A 19,577-nucleotide genomic window follows, 5' to 3' on the forward strand; every position below is an offset into this window, starting at 1 on the left:
ATCTCTTAAATATTAACACCTTCACTTTTTATGGCAATTTTTTCATGTGTGAGAACTCTTAATTCTGGTGGGCCAAGCCCAGAATAAAAAGCCTATTAGCTAATTAGAACTCATACAGTACATATCATGATATACAAAGATATTTTAAACTAGTTTTTACATTAATTATCAATAATAAATATTATAATTACTGATTTATGATGTCTGCATGCTTGAATCCAATCCTCATCTTTTGCAGTATAATGATGTAACTTCTAATCTATTGGCAGAGAATAACAATGTGAGAGAACAATTTTTTAGAATCACATTTGTAAATCAATGAATAAAAGGATGTATTGCATTGCAAGTGTTAATCAAAAGATTTCTTAGTGCATGTTTGAGACAATCAAATATCAAATGAGGACCATGTAAAGCTTTAGGAAAGGGTGATCAACCGGCTGTATATAAACCTGCAAGAAGAATCAAGGAAATGGAAATGTTGATAATTCCGGCTATCGAATTGCATGCACCATGCTACTGCTTTTTCTCTCTGATATTATTCATATTGTTACACTCATTTGGTCTTCTGTGCATATGGTAAATCCAAGTGGTATGATAACATTCACGATGGTATTTGTTGGTTTTCTCCAGTCTCTCAGAATGTCGGGGATGGATATCATAGATTGGCCAATACTACTGACAATATACTTCTAAAGTATATCAATTTATAGCTACTACAGCGGCACGTAGAAGTGTAAAACATGCATTATATTTAGAATGTACTGACTATCTCCTTTGGACCACAATATGGCCCACTTGAATCGTATTCAAGGCCAAAAATAGTAAACACATGGTAAAGAAATACATGTAGCATATAACAACATACATTTATTGTGGTACGAAGCTCATCTACTTTTACAGGTAGATGAAGTAAGAGTAATAACTAATACAAAATAACACGTAATGTGAAGAAGTCGTAAACATATAAGCAAAATAAATCCTATTAGACTTTTCCAAACTGTACATAAAATATACCTGAGATACACCAATGCACCTGGTTGGCAGCAACATGTTAGAAGTGTAAAGTACTGCATGGTATCCAGTATGTACAGACTATTTCCTTCAGACTAATACAAAAATACATGTGTAATATGATAAAGCTGTAAACATGTAAGAAAAATCTACCCTATTAGACTTTTCAAAACTATACATAAAATATAGCTGTAGACAGACCAATGCACCTGGTTGACAGCAACATGACAGAAGTGTAAAGCATTGCATTGTATTCAGAAAGTACATACTATCTCCTTGAGACTAAGATAAGGCACACTTAAATGGGTATTCAAGGCCTAAAATAGTTGACATGAAGCAAAGAAATACATGAAGCGTATACAACAACATACACTTATTGTGGTGGAAAGCTAATCTACTTTTACAGATAGATGAAGTAAAAGTAATAACTAATACCAAATAACATGTGTAATATGATGGAGTTGCAAGCATGTAAGCAAAATAAATCCTATTAGACTTTTCCAACCTGTACATAAAATATACCTGTAGACAGACCAATGCACCTGGTCGACAGCAACATGTAACAGCAGAAAGATGAAGATAATATCGGCAAATGACACATTCTGGATCCTATTGGATACAAATATAATGCCCATTAGAAATGCAATTTTTGGAGCAACAATACAAACAGAGAACTTTAAATCAGAAGACCAGTCTCTACATGCTGTGCATACGGAAGTCTGAAGAATACCTCTTCTGTGCCAACATATTCAGGATTCTTACGAGGAGTCATTCTAGATATTCTCACGAAACCATTTCTCCAAAGTCGTTCCCTTTGAGTACGCTCATTCTTGATTACTCGAACAAGCTCTTCCTTTAAAAAGGGGCGTACATCTTTTTTGCATCCGCTCTGTCCAACCCAAAATTCTACTTATATAAGCATCTTTGCTAGAAAAAATAGAAGGCATTCTCTATAATACTAAAAATTAGAAATGTTTAGTCAGTCATTAAATAGATAATTGATGACTCTTTTCAGGTTACAATACAGACACAACCTCAATAGTGAAAAACAGGAGCAAACAGAATATTACAAGTAATTGATGCTTAACGTTAATAAATTATACAAGTACAAATTATAACCAATAAAAGCAAGACTAGAATGAACGTAATGATAATTGGTGCAAGGGCAACACTACAATCGATTCATAGAACATTGTAAAAAGCCCAATACAGTTGCAAGTTTAAGCACATTTCAGCTACAACCTACACCAAATCAGATGTATCCTAGTATTTAGGGTGATGTATGTAATGAAGAATATGGCCAATAAAGTATTGAACAGAAAGACCAAACTGACTAGTAACCCAAGCATGGCTATCAAATTGCATTCATAGATTAGCAATGATACCATAATAGTTCCAAGGTTAAATGCACTGCACCTACAAATTATAGCAAGTCAGATGCATCAATGGGACTTCATTTAGGCACCAAGTAAGAACTGAGAAAACCTTCAGTTATGCAAGCGATATGTTATTATGATGCAATTGGTTATGACCAATGAATAATGGAGTGTTCTTAAATGATTAGAAAAAAAAAAAGATAAAATATTGAACATCAGAAAATAAATATGCATAAATGGGCAGCCTACTCACAGAAAGATGAATCACTCCTGTGAATCAGCTACAAAAGATTATTCACTTGATGGAATCTCTCCATATTGCATCAACAATTAACGTTGAAGGAGACACATTTTCGAGTTTTCCTTGATATATACTCAAAAGGAAACCATAAACAACTCATGATTTAAACGACTTCAACCATCTAATCATGTGGTTGGAGATTAATCTCAAAGCACTTGATCCAAATTCAACCTCTATAAACATGATTGTAATTGTTTATCCAACTAGTGTTGCCCTCTAGGTCCTTGATTTGATCATCCTTAGCTCATCGTTTTGGGTTGTTATGCTACATCACACACATGCAGACAACATAGAGTTGGGCAAATAATTATCTTATAGTTACACCACCCAAGGGGACAGGGGAACGTCGGGAAAGGTTTCCAAGCAGGGGGGGATAAGGGGCCTTAATTTGGGGACAGCAGGGCGGGAGAGAGGGGTATATACTATATACTATACATGTGGTGCTTAAAATGCTAGTTACTAAAAGATGTATAACAATAAAGACATAAAGATGTAAAATTCTAAAATTCTAAAATAGTAATTAGAATTACTAAATACTTGAACATTGCATTGAACATTAAACATGAAAGTAGAACATTAAACAATAAATATTAAATATTAAAATTTTAAATACTCGAATCAGCAAATGGAAGAGTTCTAACTTCTACTACATAAATATTGAATAATAATAGTCATAGATATCAAAAGTATCAATATCTCATCATAAAGGTAACTACATTGAACAACATGATATGATATTCAATGTTCATATATTAAAACAAGTACAAACTACAAAATCAAAATACCAATGTCTGAAATATAGTGAGGAGGCCTCTAGTCATCCCTCGGGAGGTCAGAAAACTCGTCATCATTGCAACTATTAGACTCTCCAAGGTCAAGAATTGTAAAAGGAATACAAACCAGCGTTGCATCTAAACGATCCTCATTGATCTGTGATGGCTCCCTTGGCTCTACATCCCATCAGTTGCAAGGCTCTCTTTGTAAGCATGTTCTTGTGATCAGTGATACACAAGACACTATGTACAGCCACTAGCTTCTCTACTCTCTGAGAGGTTAATATTGTAAAACTTAAAACATTAAGTTCCCTTATAGTTAAAACCTTTAAAAGTTAAAACATTTCGTGGATACATTATTAAAAAGGTTCTAAAGTTGAAGAACTAGATGTCTGATGCAACAAACGAATGGGTAGTGTGGCAGTCATTGATTTTGATCCATGACAAGTACCCCACAAAATTGGATCCTCATGTATCATAGTTTTTAGGTTCGCCTTTTCCGCAGCCCAATAACCCCTAAGAGTAGCAAATTTGGTCCCCTCGGTGCAAACCTTCCCAGCGGTATCAAAGTCATACATCCTATCAACACACTTGAAGAACCCCTCCACCTAAAAAATTCAAAATTCAAATAATTGTCAAATAGAAGATGCTAGTTATGAAAAGATTCAAGAATCAAGATGTATAAGACATAAAGATGATCAAAATAAGTAGCCTGATATGAATCACACCTTCATTGTGAATCAATGTAACTCTACCAGGCCTAAGCATGTACAACTTTGGATTCAATGCATAAGCAACTATGGGTAGGGGAGTGTTTAGGTTGTCCAATCGGTGTTAAACGATAGACCAAATGTGCTCATTATAGAATGCTAAATTGGGGTCCCTCTCTTGCACAAATGCCCTCATTTGGCCAAGCATGGAATCAATGCACTTGTATACCTATCCAAGACAAGGCACATTCACATAGCCATATTTAATTACCTAGAAAACTGGAGTGATGATAGAGACTGTGTATTTTGCATCACTCCAAAATACTTCACTATCTCCTTCACCCTGTTACTTGCTCTGTCATGGACCCATCCCACCAATTCCACCCATTTGTCATAACCATGAGTTGCAATGGCTCCTACAACTCAATCATTCTCTCCAAAAGATTAAAGTAGGATGCATATTTGGACTCAACTAATTTGGGGAACTCCCTTCTTGTGAAGGCCTTGAACAATGCATGTGAAGTGTGGTGGTTGTAGATATACATTTGCATATCTCTAGCATCATTGACCACTCCCTTTATCCAGTCAATCTTTCACATGTCCTTGAGCGCATTGTTCATGACATGCACACAACGTGGACTCCACCAAATATGTCTATATGCTGCCTCAATAAGCCTCCTTGCATCTTTACAAAAGAGGTGTTGCATCAGTCCCCACTTGGACCACAATTTGTGGTCCAAAATTCTCTATAGTTGTCTAAAGAATGTCAAATCGAAAATCAACATCCTTTCGATGCCCTGAGAAAGAATGGACCATCTAAGCATGTAACTATGACATTGATGAGTGAACGGTTCCTAATGTTCATCCATCTATCCATGATAATGTTGCATCTAGACTCCTCACAAACTGCCCTCATGGCCTCTATTGTTATACCAATCTTGGCATACTTTTTATCCAAGTTTGTGGTCCTTAATTTGTGCTCACTCGGTGGCACAACTGATGGTCCTCCCCCTTTTGCAACCATCTACATCATCTCCTTATAATAAGGAGATCGAGCTACATGAGAGATACGTCATTGGAAAAAGAATTTCTGCTGATGAATTCCTCTATCTCCTCATTCAAGTGTGCATTAAATAAATCTTCTATAGGGTTACTTTCAGCTGTCACCTTTTGTTTGCTCTATTCTGCTTCAGCCATAGCACTAAAAGTGGAAGATCCTGAGACTGCCCCTATCAATGATGTTACTCAGCAAGCGATCTAGGAGTATAAATACATGGTCACTCCTATAATTGCTGCTCATGTAATTGTTGAATACACTGAATTTGTTGTCTGCCAGATAAGGTAGTAGACATTTCAATTCCCAAGTCCTCTAGAATACCCCAAAGCTTGTCGAATTCAATTCTATAATGCAAATTTTTACTGAGCTTCAAAAAATCACGTGCTTTCACTCCTTTTCCTATCCTAAAGAGGAAGTGTGCATTCACTCTAGTGATGCTACCAAACTATTTAGTGCCACAAAAGTTACATTTCCACATCCTTGTGCCAACATCTAGTTGTATTGGGGCATCTATCCTCGTTGCAAATTGTCTAAAAGGCGATTTAGAAATGAAACAACAAGAATCTAGAAATGAAATTCAAATAACTAAATAAAATGAAACAAGAAGTAATATAAATCTATAAACAAGAGGAAGATTCGTTTGAAAATTGGGAAATAATATAAAAAATCAGTGAGAAACCTTATCTTCTGCTGGAAAAGTCTCTTCAACAAGATGAAGAATCTTCCTTCTCTTCTTCGTACATGACCCTAGTTTATATTAAGACATATAGATAATAAAAACTCTAAATTCTAGCATATACACATCTACAACCATGTACAATGTAACAGACACATACGTAACCCTTTCTCAAGGATTTGATTTTATGCTTGTGGCCCTCTTGAGAATGTTTGGAACTGCTCGTGTAATGTCCCCTTCTCCTCGCCAGCTATAATGGCGCCTAGTTGGTCTATCTTTCCATCCAGATAAGCTAACGACATGTGATTTAGGATGCCAGCTAGTCATAGGAGTTTTGGTTTCAGTTGTGGAGATTTTAAATGGGAAATCCTAAGGTTAAAGTCACTTTATTTTATTGAGTTGAAATATAAAGTACTTTATTGTTTAAAAGTCACTTTATGACAAAATGACTTAAGTGACTAAAAGACGAAATAGTCTTTTATCCCACATTGCTAAGATGTTTGTATCTCTCCACACTAGGAGGTTATAAAAGAAAACCAATTGCATTGGGATTGTCACGATGAATATGATAAATATTAACAAATTGTTTCAAGCGGTTGCTTTAATGTGACTGGTAAACTCTGAGTACGAAACCCCTCGAGTTATTTGAGGAAGTTGGATGTCACCCCAACCCCTCCTTTGGATTTAAATACAGTTCAGGCAAAAATCGGCAAGAAGGAAGTGATATCAGTTTCGACAGTTAGAAGTAAGTTTATAGTTAGTAACATACAGCAAAATGTGAATTAAATGCATTGATTGTTCTTCCATACGTATGAACAATAGCTTTGCTGGCTAAGTAAGATAGCGATCAGAATAAGAGTTGTAAGTGAGGACAGTGTACGTAATTTTCCAAGGCAGTTGGAAGGTGTTCTACAGCCAAGTGAGGAGGTCATCAGGATTACAGCCACAGACTGAGCCATTAATCACATGCTCAACCACCACTCAGCAACCTTCTCTTCTCACGATTGAAGGACGTCTATAGGGATGGTATAACCTGTGGGTTGAAGATCAACAATGTGCTAGAGTCCCACCGATCGCAGCAGGACTTACAGAGATTAGGCAACTCACGGCAGCAGTCTTGGTTACCATTGGAGGCACATCTGCGCAGGTTACATATACCAGATCACGTGGTCAGTTCACCCTCAGCGGCCAACTCCAGGTTCCATATCCCTTGTCTATGTTTTGTAGGATTGTAATCATGTACTACAAGTAATGTTATTGAACTCTATTCATTATCCTTGCCCTACTTTCAGTTAGTATTTTGTATTCAGTATTAATCTGATAACATAGTTCCACGCATTGCTACTGTATTGGAGTTCCGCATTATCCAATCTTTCTTAGACTTTGGGCATGCATTAGTAGAGTCGGATTTTCAGTGGCTTCATAGTTTAAATTCAGAGATCACACACCAACTGTTTGACAAAATTCCTTCAGCACAAGTTTAAAGTTTTCTGATCAGATTAGGCAAGGATTATTACATCTTGACAACTGGTGTATGTGTTTCGAGTAATATAATCATTGAACATTGATAGAACATCCATTTTCCCAGCATCAATTACATAAAATTTATCAACAAAGCATATAATCAGCCCTTGTGAATCCATACGAGGTACCACTTCTAAAAACTCAAGGATTCAAAAGCTTAGTATTGAATTGACCTCTAGTTCACATTGCAAACCAATTGCTTAAGGATACCTTGAACTTTGGGTTCAAATTTGAACTCCATCTAGCATACATCTTCAATTCTATAATTATTTAAATATTTTTGCGTTTACATGCATGACGCTTAATGGTAGGGATTCTACCTTTAATACAACTATCAAATGATAGTCCAGACTCCACATTAATCTTGAAATTTGAAGCCATAAAATAGAATATTCAATATATTATTGAACATCCTCATTTCAGTGTGGATTCTTTGCAGCAGTTGGAGAGCAGTTGGAGACGTAGATATTGAGTGCCATATCTTCTAACAATACAGATTTAAATAATGGAACTTAAAGTACAGCCATGTAGTGTTCCACAAACAAATATCTTTGAGAAAGGTATAAATAGCTTATAAAACGTTAATTTTCCCTTTGGGTTGATGACTTCACAAATTAAGTAAAACTTCTCCAAGGGTTTGGGAATAGCAATTCCCCATGGACAAGTTATACATGAAGGAGTTGGAAAGAAACATTTGGTGTTAACTCATAGGCAAAAAAAACAAGTCATCACACCTTAAATGTTAATAGAAGCTTTGTCAACTATGTCAACACCATAAATATCCTCTGCAAATCCTAGGCATATTAACTATGTTAATAGAAACTATATCAACTATATTTAGAAGATACTTCCAAATAGGGATATGGCTGCAAAGTGCAATGAAGTGAGAGTTAAGAAGGAAGCTTCCTGGTGGAAAGATGTTGCTCAACATCACTAAAAGGTAGAAACGCAAGGGAAAAAACAAAAGAGCTTCTCCTAGGTTTGCAGGATGTGCAAACAGTAAAGCACAACAATATTACCATGTTGAATGAGGTTAATAGGGTGTTGCAGGCAAGTAATGGTGCTGCTACTCCGGAGGGAAGAGCAAAATGCCAGTCACTGGGCTCTCATGAGCCTGAGGTGACTTCTTTAGTGGAAGGCCGGCTCCAGCAGGGGTTTCAATAACAAAGGATCATGTGTAGTTCCCCAACAATAAATCTTTGGATTGGGAGTGTGAGGGGGAGAAAAGGAAGGAGAGGAAATTGAAGAATGTACCCTTTCGTATGACCCTTCAGTCCCATGCTAGGGGAAGTGACAAATATATGTACTCTGCTTAGGACTTGAGTTGCTATCTTTTTCATGGTCTGTTAATAAACTCGTGTTACTGCTAATCTCAGGATGGCGGCACACCTTGTTGTTACTACCCTTAGCCAAGGCCAAGCTTTTGTTGGCTTACATTTAATAATATTAAAACTAATTTACCGCCCAAAAATATTTATTAAATTTATTATAATTAATATTTACACTCTCTAAATCATTTTTTAATGTGTTTATGTTAATATTTTTAAATTATATAAAGCAAATTTACTTACAATTTTTTTATGATTTTTTTCTATTTGCCTTATGTCATCATAAGTTTATTGTTGCCAAACAGGAACACAAATTCAAACCTTGTGACATAGGTTGGCTATGTATAACCCACGGTGTTTACTACACATTTTTATAATTCATGATTGCTCAATATATTACGAAATCATATGATTGTGGTATTAGATACTGCCCTAGAAACCCATTTAGGGTCTTTCTCTGGTGATAGATACACCCAGTCCACACCTATAATCATAATGATTAGTCATAGATGGAACAAAGAAAGGTAAAATCAGAACTACACCTATGGTGACTAAAATTTCAGTACAAAAATGTGCGCCTCAAAAAGTAATCTCTCCAAGAAACACACATGCTTCAAAAAAAAGTGTAACTGACAGTTAACTTTGTTAAATAATTAAGCATATCAATTTTCACCCTCCAACCAATTTTGAATAATAGACAACCAAATAATTTCTTGAAGATGCATACATAAACCAAGATCATCTATGCAAATATAAGATCCTATAATCGCTTTTACAAAAGATTATCATAAAATCAGAAATGCAAATAATAAATTCTATTGCAAAAAAAAATCAACTATAGAAATCAATTTAGTAAAAACTACTATTGAGGCAATAAATAATGCAAATAGTGAGCCCAGACAAACTTTGTAAATGCAAAAATGCCCCAACGAGAAACAATTTATTATACCTTTGCCACAACACATAACAACTCCTCATGTGATAAAACAGCAGGCTTGTGATACAAACGATAAAGTTCTGCTCCAAATCCACCATGTGGTAGCCAATCTTCAGGGGCAAAGTTCACTGCTTCAGCACAATTCAATCCTAGCAATATGCACAATGACAAATCATTAAACCTATAATTTTTTAGTAAGGAAAAAAATCAAAATAAAATTGGTTGCAAAAGTTAATAGAATTATAATGACCTCTGAAACTTTTGATCCTAGATCTGTGCACATTTTCTACATTGCTAAGATATCTACCTTACGTTTTCAAGTCGGGAAATTTAAAACAAAAAAGCATCTTTGCTCACCACAGTTGAAACCCGCATGAAAAGACCGGGGAAATGTTATGACAAAGTTACCAGGTTCCTGAAAAGTATGCATCACAAATATTGAATATCAAGTTAGAAAAATACAAGTATGTCCAGTGCTCAAATAATTTATGTCAGTGTTTATTACCACAGAAAAGTAGAAAAAGAAACCACGATAAGAATGAGATATATCCAACCACATGGAACAAGAATCCTAACAGCAACCTTCAGACACGGTAGTTAACACATGAATGCATAAATCCAGTTTGCAGAGGTATGTTTACCCATACAAAATAATTGTCTGTCACATATTAAGTGAAAACCTTATAATTCCTCAATCTGTGAGCCATACATGAATTCTTCTCAAGGTAATGAATGTTATTTTTGCCATTTCAACTCAGTGTTTTTGCATTGCCAATTAAAGAAGCTTTTGAATACATGGTAAGGCAAAAATTAATCCTCCAATGATCAATAAAATTGATAAATCACTAAGTCCTTGAAAAAATGTTTACCACTTAAGAGGTTGTGTGCCTATATGAAAAGATACGTGGAAGGTGATTTTTTTTTAAATGACACAGGTCGATGATAGGGCACTTCAAAATTTGTTTACCACTAGACCCAAAAAAAACTTTCTAAAACGGAACATAAAACATGCAAGTTTAAATGTTTTTGTGTATGAGAATCACAATGTCAACTCCTCATGATGGGGAATCACAAATTTAAAATTGTACTGACATATAACAGTCCAAGCTTGTAGGGATGAAACAAAGTTTCAGAAAACAAAAAATGGAAGACTACATTCAGGCACACTCCATTAGATGCTCGTCAGATTTTCCAAGAGTTAAAGTTTGTATTCATATATAAAGGGGCGCAACATATGAAAGAGAAATAGCAAGATGCAAGTAATTAAATTTTTTGTACACCAATGTACCACTGTCTACACTCTTCCAGCTTGCAAGGCTTTTAATTGTGATAAATCTGTCATATTGACAACCACTTCAGACATTGACTAGGGTTTTGTCAGTGTTCCAGCTGATTTCCGGTCATCTGTAAACAAGATTTAAACATTATACAACAGAAGACATATAAGTGTATTTGAGGAGTGATACAAGGGTACAAAATTAGCAGAAGCAATGGTTCCTCAGATTCAAGGCGTAGGGATTGCTTGCTATTTCATGAATGGATAGATCACTTCATGTATAAAATCAGCAGAAAGAAAGGTGTCATCATGGTCTCAAGATTTCTTCAAACATTCTGCAATGGTTAAAGCACAAATGCTTCTTCAAAATCATTGCCTACTTTTAGCCCAAGCTACTTATAGCCTGCACTATTTCAGACTACCCCCTCGAAGGTATATTTCAATGGCTATTTATCGATTACCTATTCTTAAACCACCTATTTCAACTGACGTTTATCCTTATCAGAAAACTATTGAAAGATTCCCTGATTTAGGACTTAGAATTTGTGGACAAAATTGGTCAATAATCTTGCTTCATGTGCAAGCAAACTATTCATAGTGTAGAAGTTTTAGTCAGCTCTTTTATTATTGAAATTTTACACCTACTTGCTACTGAAATTGTTGATCAAGTTCCCATGGTAGATGGCATGTGTATGTGTATATTAAGGTATTGGTAAAATTGCTTTGATGAATTTGCAGGCTCTGTATTGCATGATTAAAAAAATGATATATTTGTGGCTTGGTAATCAATTTATTCATTCCTTTAACTATATGTGCTTCTTTTATAAAAACTGATTCAATCCTTGTGCTGTACTCTCAGATTTTGGATTCTGGTTTTAGCCAGAAAGAGTAAGGATTTATTAGCTGATACAAAAGCTAAATCACCTTGTGCCATTTGCTCAAGAAACATAAAAATCTCTAGCCTTGTGGATTTTGCTTGAGAAAAAAAGGAGGATGGAGGATGTCTTTAATTAGTTTGTGTATTCAAAACACACAAGATTTGACTCTTTTATTGTATAGAATTCGAGGCTGTGTCCTTTAACAAGTTACAGGGACCTCCCCTCTCTAATCGGGTTTTTGTTTTGTTTTTGTAACAAGGACCTCCCCTCGCCTTGCTAATCAAAACAAGATTTTACAGTACATGTTCTGTTCTCTGTCACACCAAAAGATGCAAATTAAAACTTTAAAATTGTACACACCCAAAAAATTAGGATTCTTTGAATGTGGATAAATTAAAACTATCTACATATAAGAAAACTCAAAATAATTTGCATATCCTCATAAGAAAAAATGTTTTCCACAATACTATCATTAGATAACTACGTGTATCAATCATGAATGAAGCAAAATTAAGCTATATATTTGTTTATGTCTTTCCAATCAAAGTAAAACAAAACTTAATGAGCCCATCAATTTAAAGAAGCTCCAGACTTGTAGTGAATTTAACCCTTGGATACAAAAGTAGCAACTATAATGTAATAGCATCGCATCCTTTCTATTGGTAACTCTTCTTCAAACTCCTCCTCTTTCTTCACCGCAGTTTGCTCATTTTAAATGCATCTTATATTACTCTAGAGAGCTATAATGTCCACTTTTTAGCATGACCATGATAGTGGATGGATTTACCCCATTATTGGGTCCTCCTAAGCTAATACAGGTGATTTGAGGAACATGTTGAGGGTTTTGGTTCCCTTTGGTGGGACTTACTATTTGTAGTAAGTCAATGGATGGTTCTGATGAGCTCAGATGAGTTATAGCAGTTGAATGATGCTCTCAGTTTTTATTTGACTTTTGGTTTGCATTCCAAGAATCTTGGAGGGGGCATCCATTTTTAGTAAAGCAACCCATCAGGTTCATTCATGGTCTTTCTTCATCAAGATCACTCGTATGCAATCAAATTTAGAATTCAATTTTGATGCTTCTTCAATCATTTTTGCAGGACAAGTGAATTATGATTATTATTTAATTAAATATGCTAAGGTTGCTATTTTTGCTCGTATTGTATATTGGTCACCTTAGTGCCATAGCTCATTGGAACTAACTTGAAAAGTTTTAAAACTTGAGCACAGGATGTTGAAAATGGTAGTTGTGATAGAGATCTTTATGTCTCAAAATATGGACATTATTACCGTTATTGTAACCTTCAGCTGAAAAGGACACTTATGTTTAAATATGTAATATTAAAAGTAAATGACATGTGTCATTCACATGCATTGAGGTATAAATATTCGAAGAGTTATAATTAATCATAGGAGTTATGGGAATCTCAAGAGACCTTTCAGTTCTAATGTGAAGAGTCTCTCCTATTGTTATATATTCGCATCAAGCAAAGGATATTGTACACTTGAAGTTTTATGATTAATTAAAATGATCTTTTGTTGTGTGGCTGGGTTTTTCCCTTCATTCCGAACGGGTATTTCTGGTGCTTTATTGTTTCCGTTTTGGCTATTTTCTTATTGTTGTTTATCTTTGTTCTTTGGGCTCAAGTTTCAACATGGTATCAAAGACTAGTTGGATAACAGCCTTTAAGAGATATGTTGAATACAATATTGAGACGCTGAATACAAATCATGGTTTTTGGTGAGCATTCATAAGATGACCTCAAGTGGCCCACGATTTAGAGTGATGTAATTTTGGCAAGGCTAGTAGGTATAGTGGAGCGACATCTCAAATACAATAAACCCTATTTATTTGGCTTCTACTCCAAGCAAAGAGGGAGAATATGAAGATGATCGTGTGCTTGGCCTTGGTGGCAATGTTGAGCATGCATGTGAGGGGAGCAATGCAAACATGTTCGATCGTGTTCTTGAGAAGGAAGTTTTAGACAAGTACTCTCTAGAATGACTATTACCACTTGCGTGCAACCTCGGTGGCTCTGTCATTGATATGGTTCCTCACTTTGGTGTGTGAGTTATCAGAGCGAAAGTTGATGCTGAAGATTGGTAACTGTTCGTATTTGTCGATAATTAATTGGAGAATTTGCCGGTATCGTCTTCACAGTAAGTTTTTATATATAGTATGAGTTTTCTCAAATATTTGGCTATATCTTTTCAAAGTTGGGCTGAGTAGAAAGGCTACTCTGCTCCAACGATGTTTCTCAATTTCATTTATATTGTCATTTCGGTATCAACTTTATTCTCTTTTTCTAGGTAGCATCAAATGTTTTGTTAGATTTCTATGTGTTGATTAGTTCTTGATTTCTTTGATAGTCAGAGTGTGACTCAATTGATGGCAAGTGCCACTGCATTTTTTTTAACTTGATTGGGTTTTTTAACGTTACTTTATCAATGATTTGTCAATATTATTGTCATATAAGTAACGGTTCAAAATAAGTGTTTCATGTTAGTCCATGTTGGCCGATAGCTTACCTTTCTTCGGTCATCTGCCTCTTGCTTTGATATATCGTCTTTTCAAACAAAAGAGCCATCGCTTGTGTTATCAAGGATAAATGCTGTCTCGGATTCCAAATGAAATCAAAGACATCGGATCTATAAGAGAGTGCGGAATGAAGCAACATCTTGTTTGCTATGCGCGGCTCTCCAAAGTTTCTTCTCTTCCTAGCTTGATTGGCACAAATTCAAGAGTGATTCGACAACAGTTATTGTTCCAATATGTCATTGCGATAATTTGGAAAGCAATGTTAAGGAAGAGCTTGCGTCTAGCACTTGGGAATGTTTGTGCAATCAAGTAGGGGAGCTTCTATTATCTTAGAACAGATAAAATTTACATGGAGCTAAGTTCTTCTGTGCTTCCCGTGGACAGCTTTAGGGTTACCTTTTATCATCTAGTTTATGCCTTCAAGATTGTGACATCTGGAATTATTAAGGACCTGAAGAAGAAATTTGGAATTTTAGAGACTTGGAATTTTTCATTCTACTTCAAGCCATTGGAAATCGCATATGATCATCTCAATCGTTTCTTCATCATCGTTAGCTACCGTCACAAGAATTATCATAGTTCTTTTGGCTTTGTCGAGTCTTGGTAACATTTTCCCCCTTTGCTTTGAAGAATTAAAAGTTTTAGATTGTTGTTTTTCTAAAGACTTCTTCTGGTCAAGAAGTTTAGAACTGAACGAAAGAATTTATTTTTGTTAGAAGATTAATAGGATTTATTTTTGACCTCCAAAATTTATCTATTGCAAGAGATTGTATTCTGAAGATTTCAGTAGGTAAATTTCACTCTGGTTTTTGGAGGAGGATTAACAATTTGTTGGATGGTTTAAGAAAGCTTGACCTTATACATGGCCACCATGGGTGCATATTGGTCATTATCTCATGCAAGATTGTGTCAAGTTGATTGCATTCTTCAGCTACAGAGTGGGACTTTGTTGTTAAATGGTATTGCTTGAGGTTACAGAGATAAGTATTACTGTGATGTTTATATTATATAATTGTATTGAAGCTATGAGATTTACACTAGCTATTGAGACATCATTCTGAACCTCTTTGTATATATGTGTTTATTGAGATTAGACCACAAAGAGATGAGTATTTATGGTTATATTGCTTGAAAAGAGATTATGTTTAGCATTGATAGTTGATTTTAATAATCTCTCTTGGTTGCAAGATGCAACAAGATAAGGATTATAGCACCAAAGGTAGATGTTGAGCTTTCAAGGGAGTTTTTCGCTTCGGAGGGAAGCTTCATAATTAAGAGGGAGTGTTTATGGAATCCCCTTCACTCTCATATATGCTTGTGATGCTTATGGTAGTTATAAGATTTGAGACTTAAATGGAACCAAGTCTTGTTTTTATAATGTCCATTTCTATTCTTGGGTAAATAAATGAGATTGTAAGATCAGCTATGATAATTCTTTCACTATGCGATAGTGAACATCATGTTGAGAGAGTCAATGATGTCATCACGTTGAGAGATTCCATGATGGGAGTTAGATGTCATGTTGAGAGATTCCATGACAATTCACGTTGAGAGAGTTTGTGAATAAAGGCTTAGTTGTGAGTCTTACAAATCATTTCATGTATATGACTCATCGTTACAGATTTTCATGTTGAGTGATTCCATGAATATGACTTATTGTTACAAGTTTTCATGTTGAGTGATTCCATGAATATGACTCTTTGTTACAGGTTTTCATGTTGAGTAACTCCATGAATTATGTTTTGAATTTGTATGATCAGAATTTATCATTGACATTTTTGGTTGCAGCTTTGTGTGACTATTCAACTAAAGATCTCTCTCTGGCTAAGAGGGAGTGTTGAAGATGGTTGCTACGATAGAGATCTTTATCTCTCAAAATATGGACGTTATTACCATCATTGTCACCTTCAGCTGAAAAGGACACTTATGTTTAAATATTTAATATTAAATGTAAATGACATATGTCATTCACATGCATTGAGGCATGAATATTCGAAGAGCTGTAATTAATTATAGGAGTTATGGGAATCTCAAGAGACCTTTCAGTTATAACGTGAAGAGTCTCTCCTATTGTTATATATTTGCATCAAGCAAAGGATATTGTACGCTTGAAGTTTTATGATTAATAAAATGATCTTTTGTTGTGTGGCTAGGTTTTCCCCTTCATTCTAGAAGGGTTTTCCTAGGGTATTTCTGGTGTTTTATTGTTTCAGTTTTAGCTATTTTCTTATTGTTGTTTACCTTTGTTCTTTGGGCTCAAGTTTCAACACAAGAAACAATGACATTGTGTGTCAGAATATCATGATATTGATGAAATGGTCATTTTTGGAGCAAAACGGGTTAATAAATTATATTATTCAAATATGTTCCAAGTATAAAGCCAAGGACATTTAAGTGAAAAGGGTCTTCACGAAGCTAACTGTTGAGTGATAAGGAAGATTTGTTTTATTATTATAAAAGCAGTGACTTGTTGCAAATGAAATCATTCTTGGATATCATTTGTTTGCATTTTGTGGAGAAGTTGGTCTTGAGGATTTTGAAGAAATTTCATGGCTGGACGCCATGTCTTTGCTTGCACTTTGAGCCATTCTTTATAATGGTGAATCGTGTCTACTAAACAGTGATTGAATACTAACCTAGGTGTCGTTCTCTAGGAGCAGCAAATCACCTTTATGAGCTGCGAATTCATGTGTGGTCAGCATTCATTCATAATAGGGCTGTATTTTTTTACATTGAGCGAATGTACATAATTTGTAGGGCTGCGTACATGCTTGTGGCCTGCGATTTAGATATAGGGTCTCCGACCTATACTGGAACGCAGTGTTTCATCTCTTTGATCTGTGATTTGTCCTAGCAGTGTTTCACGAAAGGTGCATCATTCTAGTTCAAGTTTGTAATTCAAATGTATCTTTCAGCATTGAGTATATTTGCAAGTAAATTATAATTGCAAATGCAACCAGTTGTATTTAGCAAGAAATAAAATACAGTTCAATTTGTGCATTTAATTTGAGAATTTTAGATGCATTTTAATTATTGTTGTAAACCCCACAAGTGCATAATTGTTCACAAACACAAGGAACTACAATTTTTACCATTGTATCAGAATTGAGGCAATATCCTAGTGTGGGATATTGCAAGTGTGGAAGAATATAATGATAAGGCAAATATCTCCATGCATAGATAAGAAATTAGATAAGCCTGTGCCCCAATCAATGGGCAACTCCCATCATTCAAAAACCACTTGACCTCAGCATGTACAATCAAACAGAAACCTTGTATATGCATCTGCAAATTCCTCATACAATGTCAGAAAGTATTGTACTGAATATAGTGTTTGATTCGCAAGGAAACTTATTGCTTCCAATTAGATTTTTTCAAACACAAACTTTCCACTTGTCCCTAATCAAGGAAAGCCATAGAAGCTATCCTTAACAAAAGAATGGTTATACCAAGGAAATTGAATTCAGCTTGCACCCGTCTTTAAAATCCTCTAGTTACCAAGAACTTCTAGAAGATTTAGTTGATCATCCGCTCCTTGCAAAAGATGCAAAATGAATCCGTTGCAACCAGCTTAATAATGCTTTGACAGCTAAATTGATGTATTTACTAGCCTACCTAAATTTTAACATTCTCAAATTCAAGATTATTTCACAATGCCTTTGCAATTGCATCCGAAATTCCTTGGCTCAAAACCACTACTTCAATCAAGGGTAATAGCAATCAATTCAATTCATTATACAAGGTCAATTTATTCTATATTCACAAAAAGTGTTTTGAAAAGAACTTCAGTTGAAAAAGACTAAAGCACCAATCTTTTGGGGATCAAGGCTAAACAAGTAGTCTTTCATTATCTAAAAAAAAAAAAATCTCTAGACTCATTCATTTTTTGAGAAGCACTTACAAGATTTCCAGTCCATATTAAATAGTGTTTTTTGCTTCTAGATTCTGTTGTGCAAAATTTATTTGTATCAACCTTACATAACAGAATCCAGACGCAAAACACACTATACTTGACTTTTTGTTTAATCCACCACAAATATGATGAAATTCGAGAAAGATTCATGTGTGACATTCCTCCACATCTAGGCTTTTTCTTCTCCGAGTTGTGAAATTGCTTTTCAAAATTATTCTAGATCCATTTCTTACATGAGCAATGTATTATCCTCTTGTTAGAATATATTCAGTAATTCAGTTTGCTCCATCTCTCTCTCTCTGGTGTTCTTCTATTTAACAGGAAACTGAAATAGTTTTGATCTTTTCTATCATGTTCTCTTACAGAATCTTCAGTCCTTTTTCCTTCTATTCATTCTTGACAGATAAAAGAATTCTGTGACTGTATCTCCCTCCTCCGACCATTTAACTATATTTTTTGCTTCTAGAATTGTTCTCCATCTTGATACCCTCCTCTAAAGCTACTTCAAATCTCTCTCTATTCCACTACAATGGCTCATTCATTTATTCATCCTTAATTTTTAATTATTTACTATGTTACCCTGGTTCGCCTAAACACCCACTGAACCAGGCCTAGGTTCAAACTAGTACGTAGTCTGCATACAGTTTGCCCAGAGGTCCACTCAAAGTTCGAAAATCTGCCCTCGAACTTGTGCCTTTGCCTTTGTTGTTCAAAGCCAAGCAAATTTGTTGTTCAAAGCCCAGACCAAACCACATTCAAACTTGTTTGAATTGAACTCCACAAACGGCCAGAAAGTGTATTTTTTTTGTGAATTTAATAATGTTTTGACTTCCTTAACCCTAAAAAGTGTAGGTGAAAGGCTTAAGTTGGCTTCTAGCTCTCATTTGTAGAGTGCAAGTAGGTAATTTTGTCTTGAGCAAGTGCAAATAGGTGGTTGAGCGAGAATTTGGTTGTGCAAGGAGTTGGAAGATTGGTTTGTGAGATATCTTTAAGTGTTTGTGTGTCATTCCTACACCTTTGCAAGCTTACAATGACTGAAAGAGGTAAGTTCTTGTTTCATTTTCTTATTGTTTTGTTTAAGCTTTTTTATTTTTTTCATTTATCTTTCATTGCCAATAAGATCTAGGCTGTAGCCATTGTTTTCTCTAAAATTTCATTCTTACTATGTATACAATTTCTCAACATAGGAAAAGGCACTATAATGGGATCTACCTCTTTCTCAACAAGCAATACCCAACAAAGAAAAGAACCCAATTCTGATTCTCATTTGTGGAAGTA

At 35.1% G+C, this 19,577-nt stretch overlaps 1 protein-coding gene across 4 annotated transcripts in view; it reads right to left on the bottom strand.

Moving 5' to 3' along the window:
- The window catches only part of LOC149562223 (transcription factor jumonji (jmjC) domain-containing protein), a 152,478-nt gene that overhangs the window by 99,765 nt on the left and 33,136 nt on the right, over nt 1-19,577 (bottom strand). For all 4 annotated transcript variants that reach the window (XM_089825763.1, XM_089825761.1, XM_089825762.1 and 1 more), the window contains exons 4-7: nt 10,051-10,108; nt 9,706-9,842; nt 1,742-1,900; nt 1,534-1,620 (exon numbers count right to left, since the gene is read on the bottom strand). In XM_089825763.1, the coding sequence (XP_089681889.1) occupies nt 1,534-1,620; nt 1,742-1,900; nt 9,706-9,842; nt 10,051-10,108 (441 nt within the window). The remainder of the gene's footprint in view (nt 1-1,533; nt 1,621-1,741; nt 1,901-9,705; nt 9,843-10,050; nt 10,109-19,577) is intronic.

Source organism: Cupressus sempervirens, chromosome 4 (assembly GCF_028749045.1).
Source record: "Cupressus sempervirens isolate cs-2001-9-10 chromosome 4, ASM2874904v1, whole genome shotgun sequence".
In the NCBI taxonomy this organism is placed as follows: domain Eukaryota; kingdom Viridiplantae; phylum Streptophyta; class Pinopsida; order Cupressales; family Cupressaceae; genus Cupressus; species Cupressus sempervirens.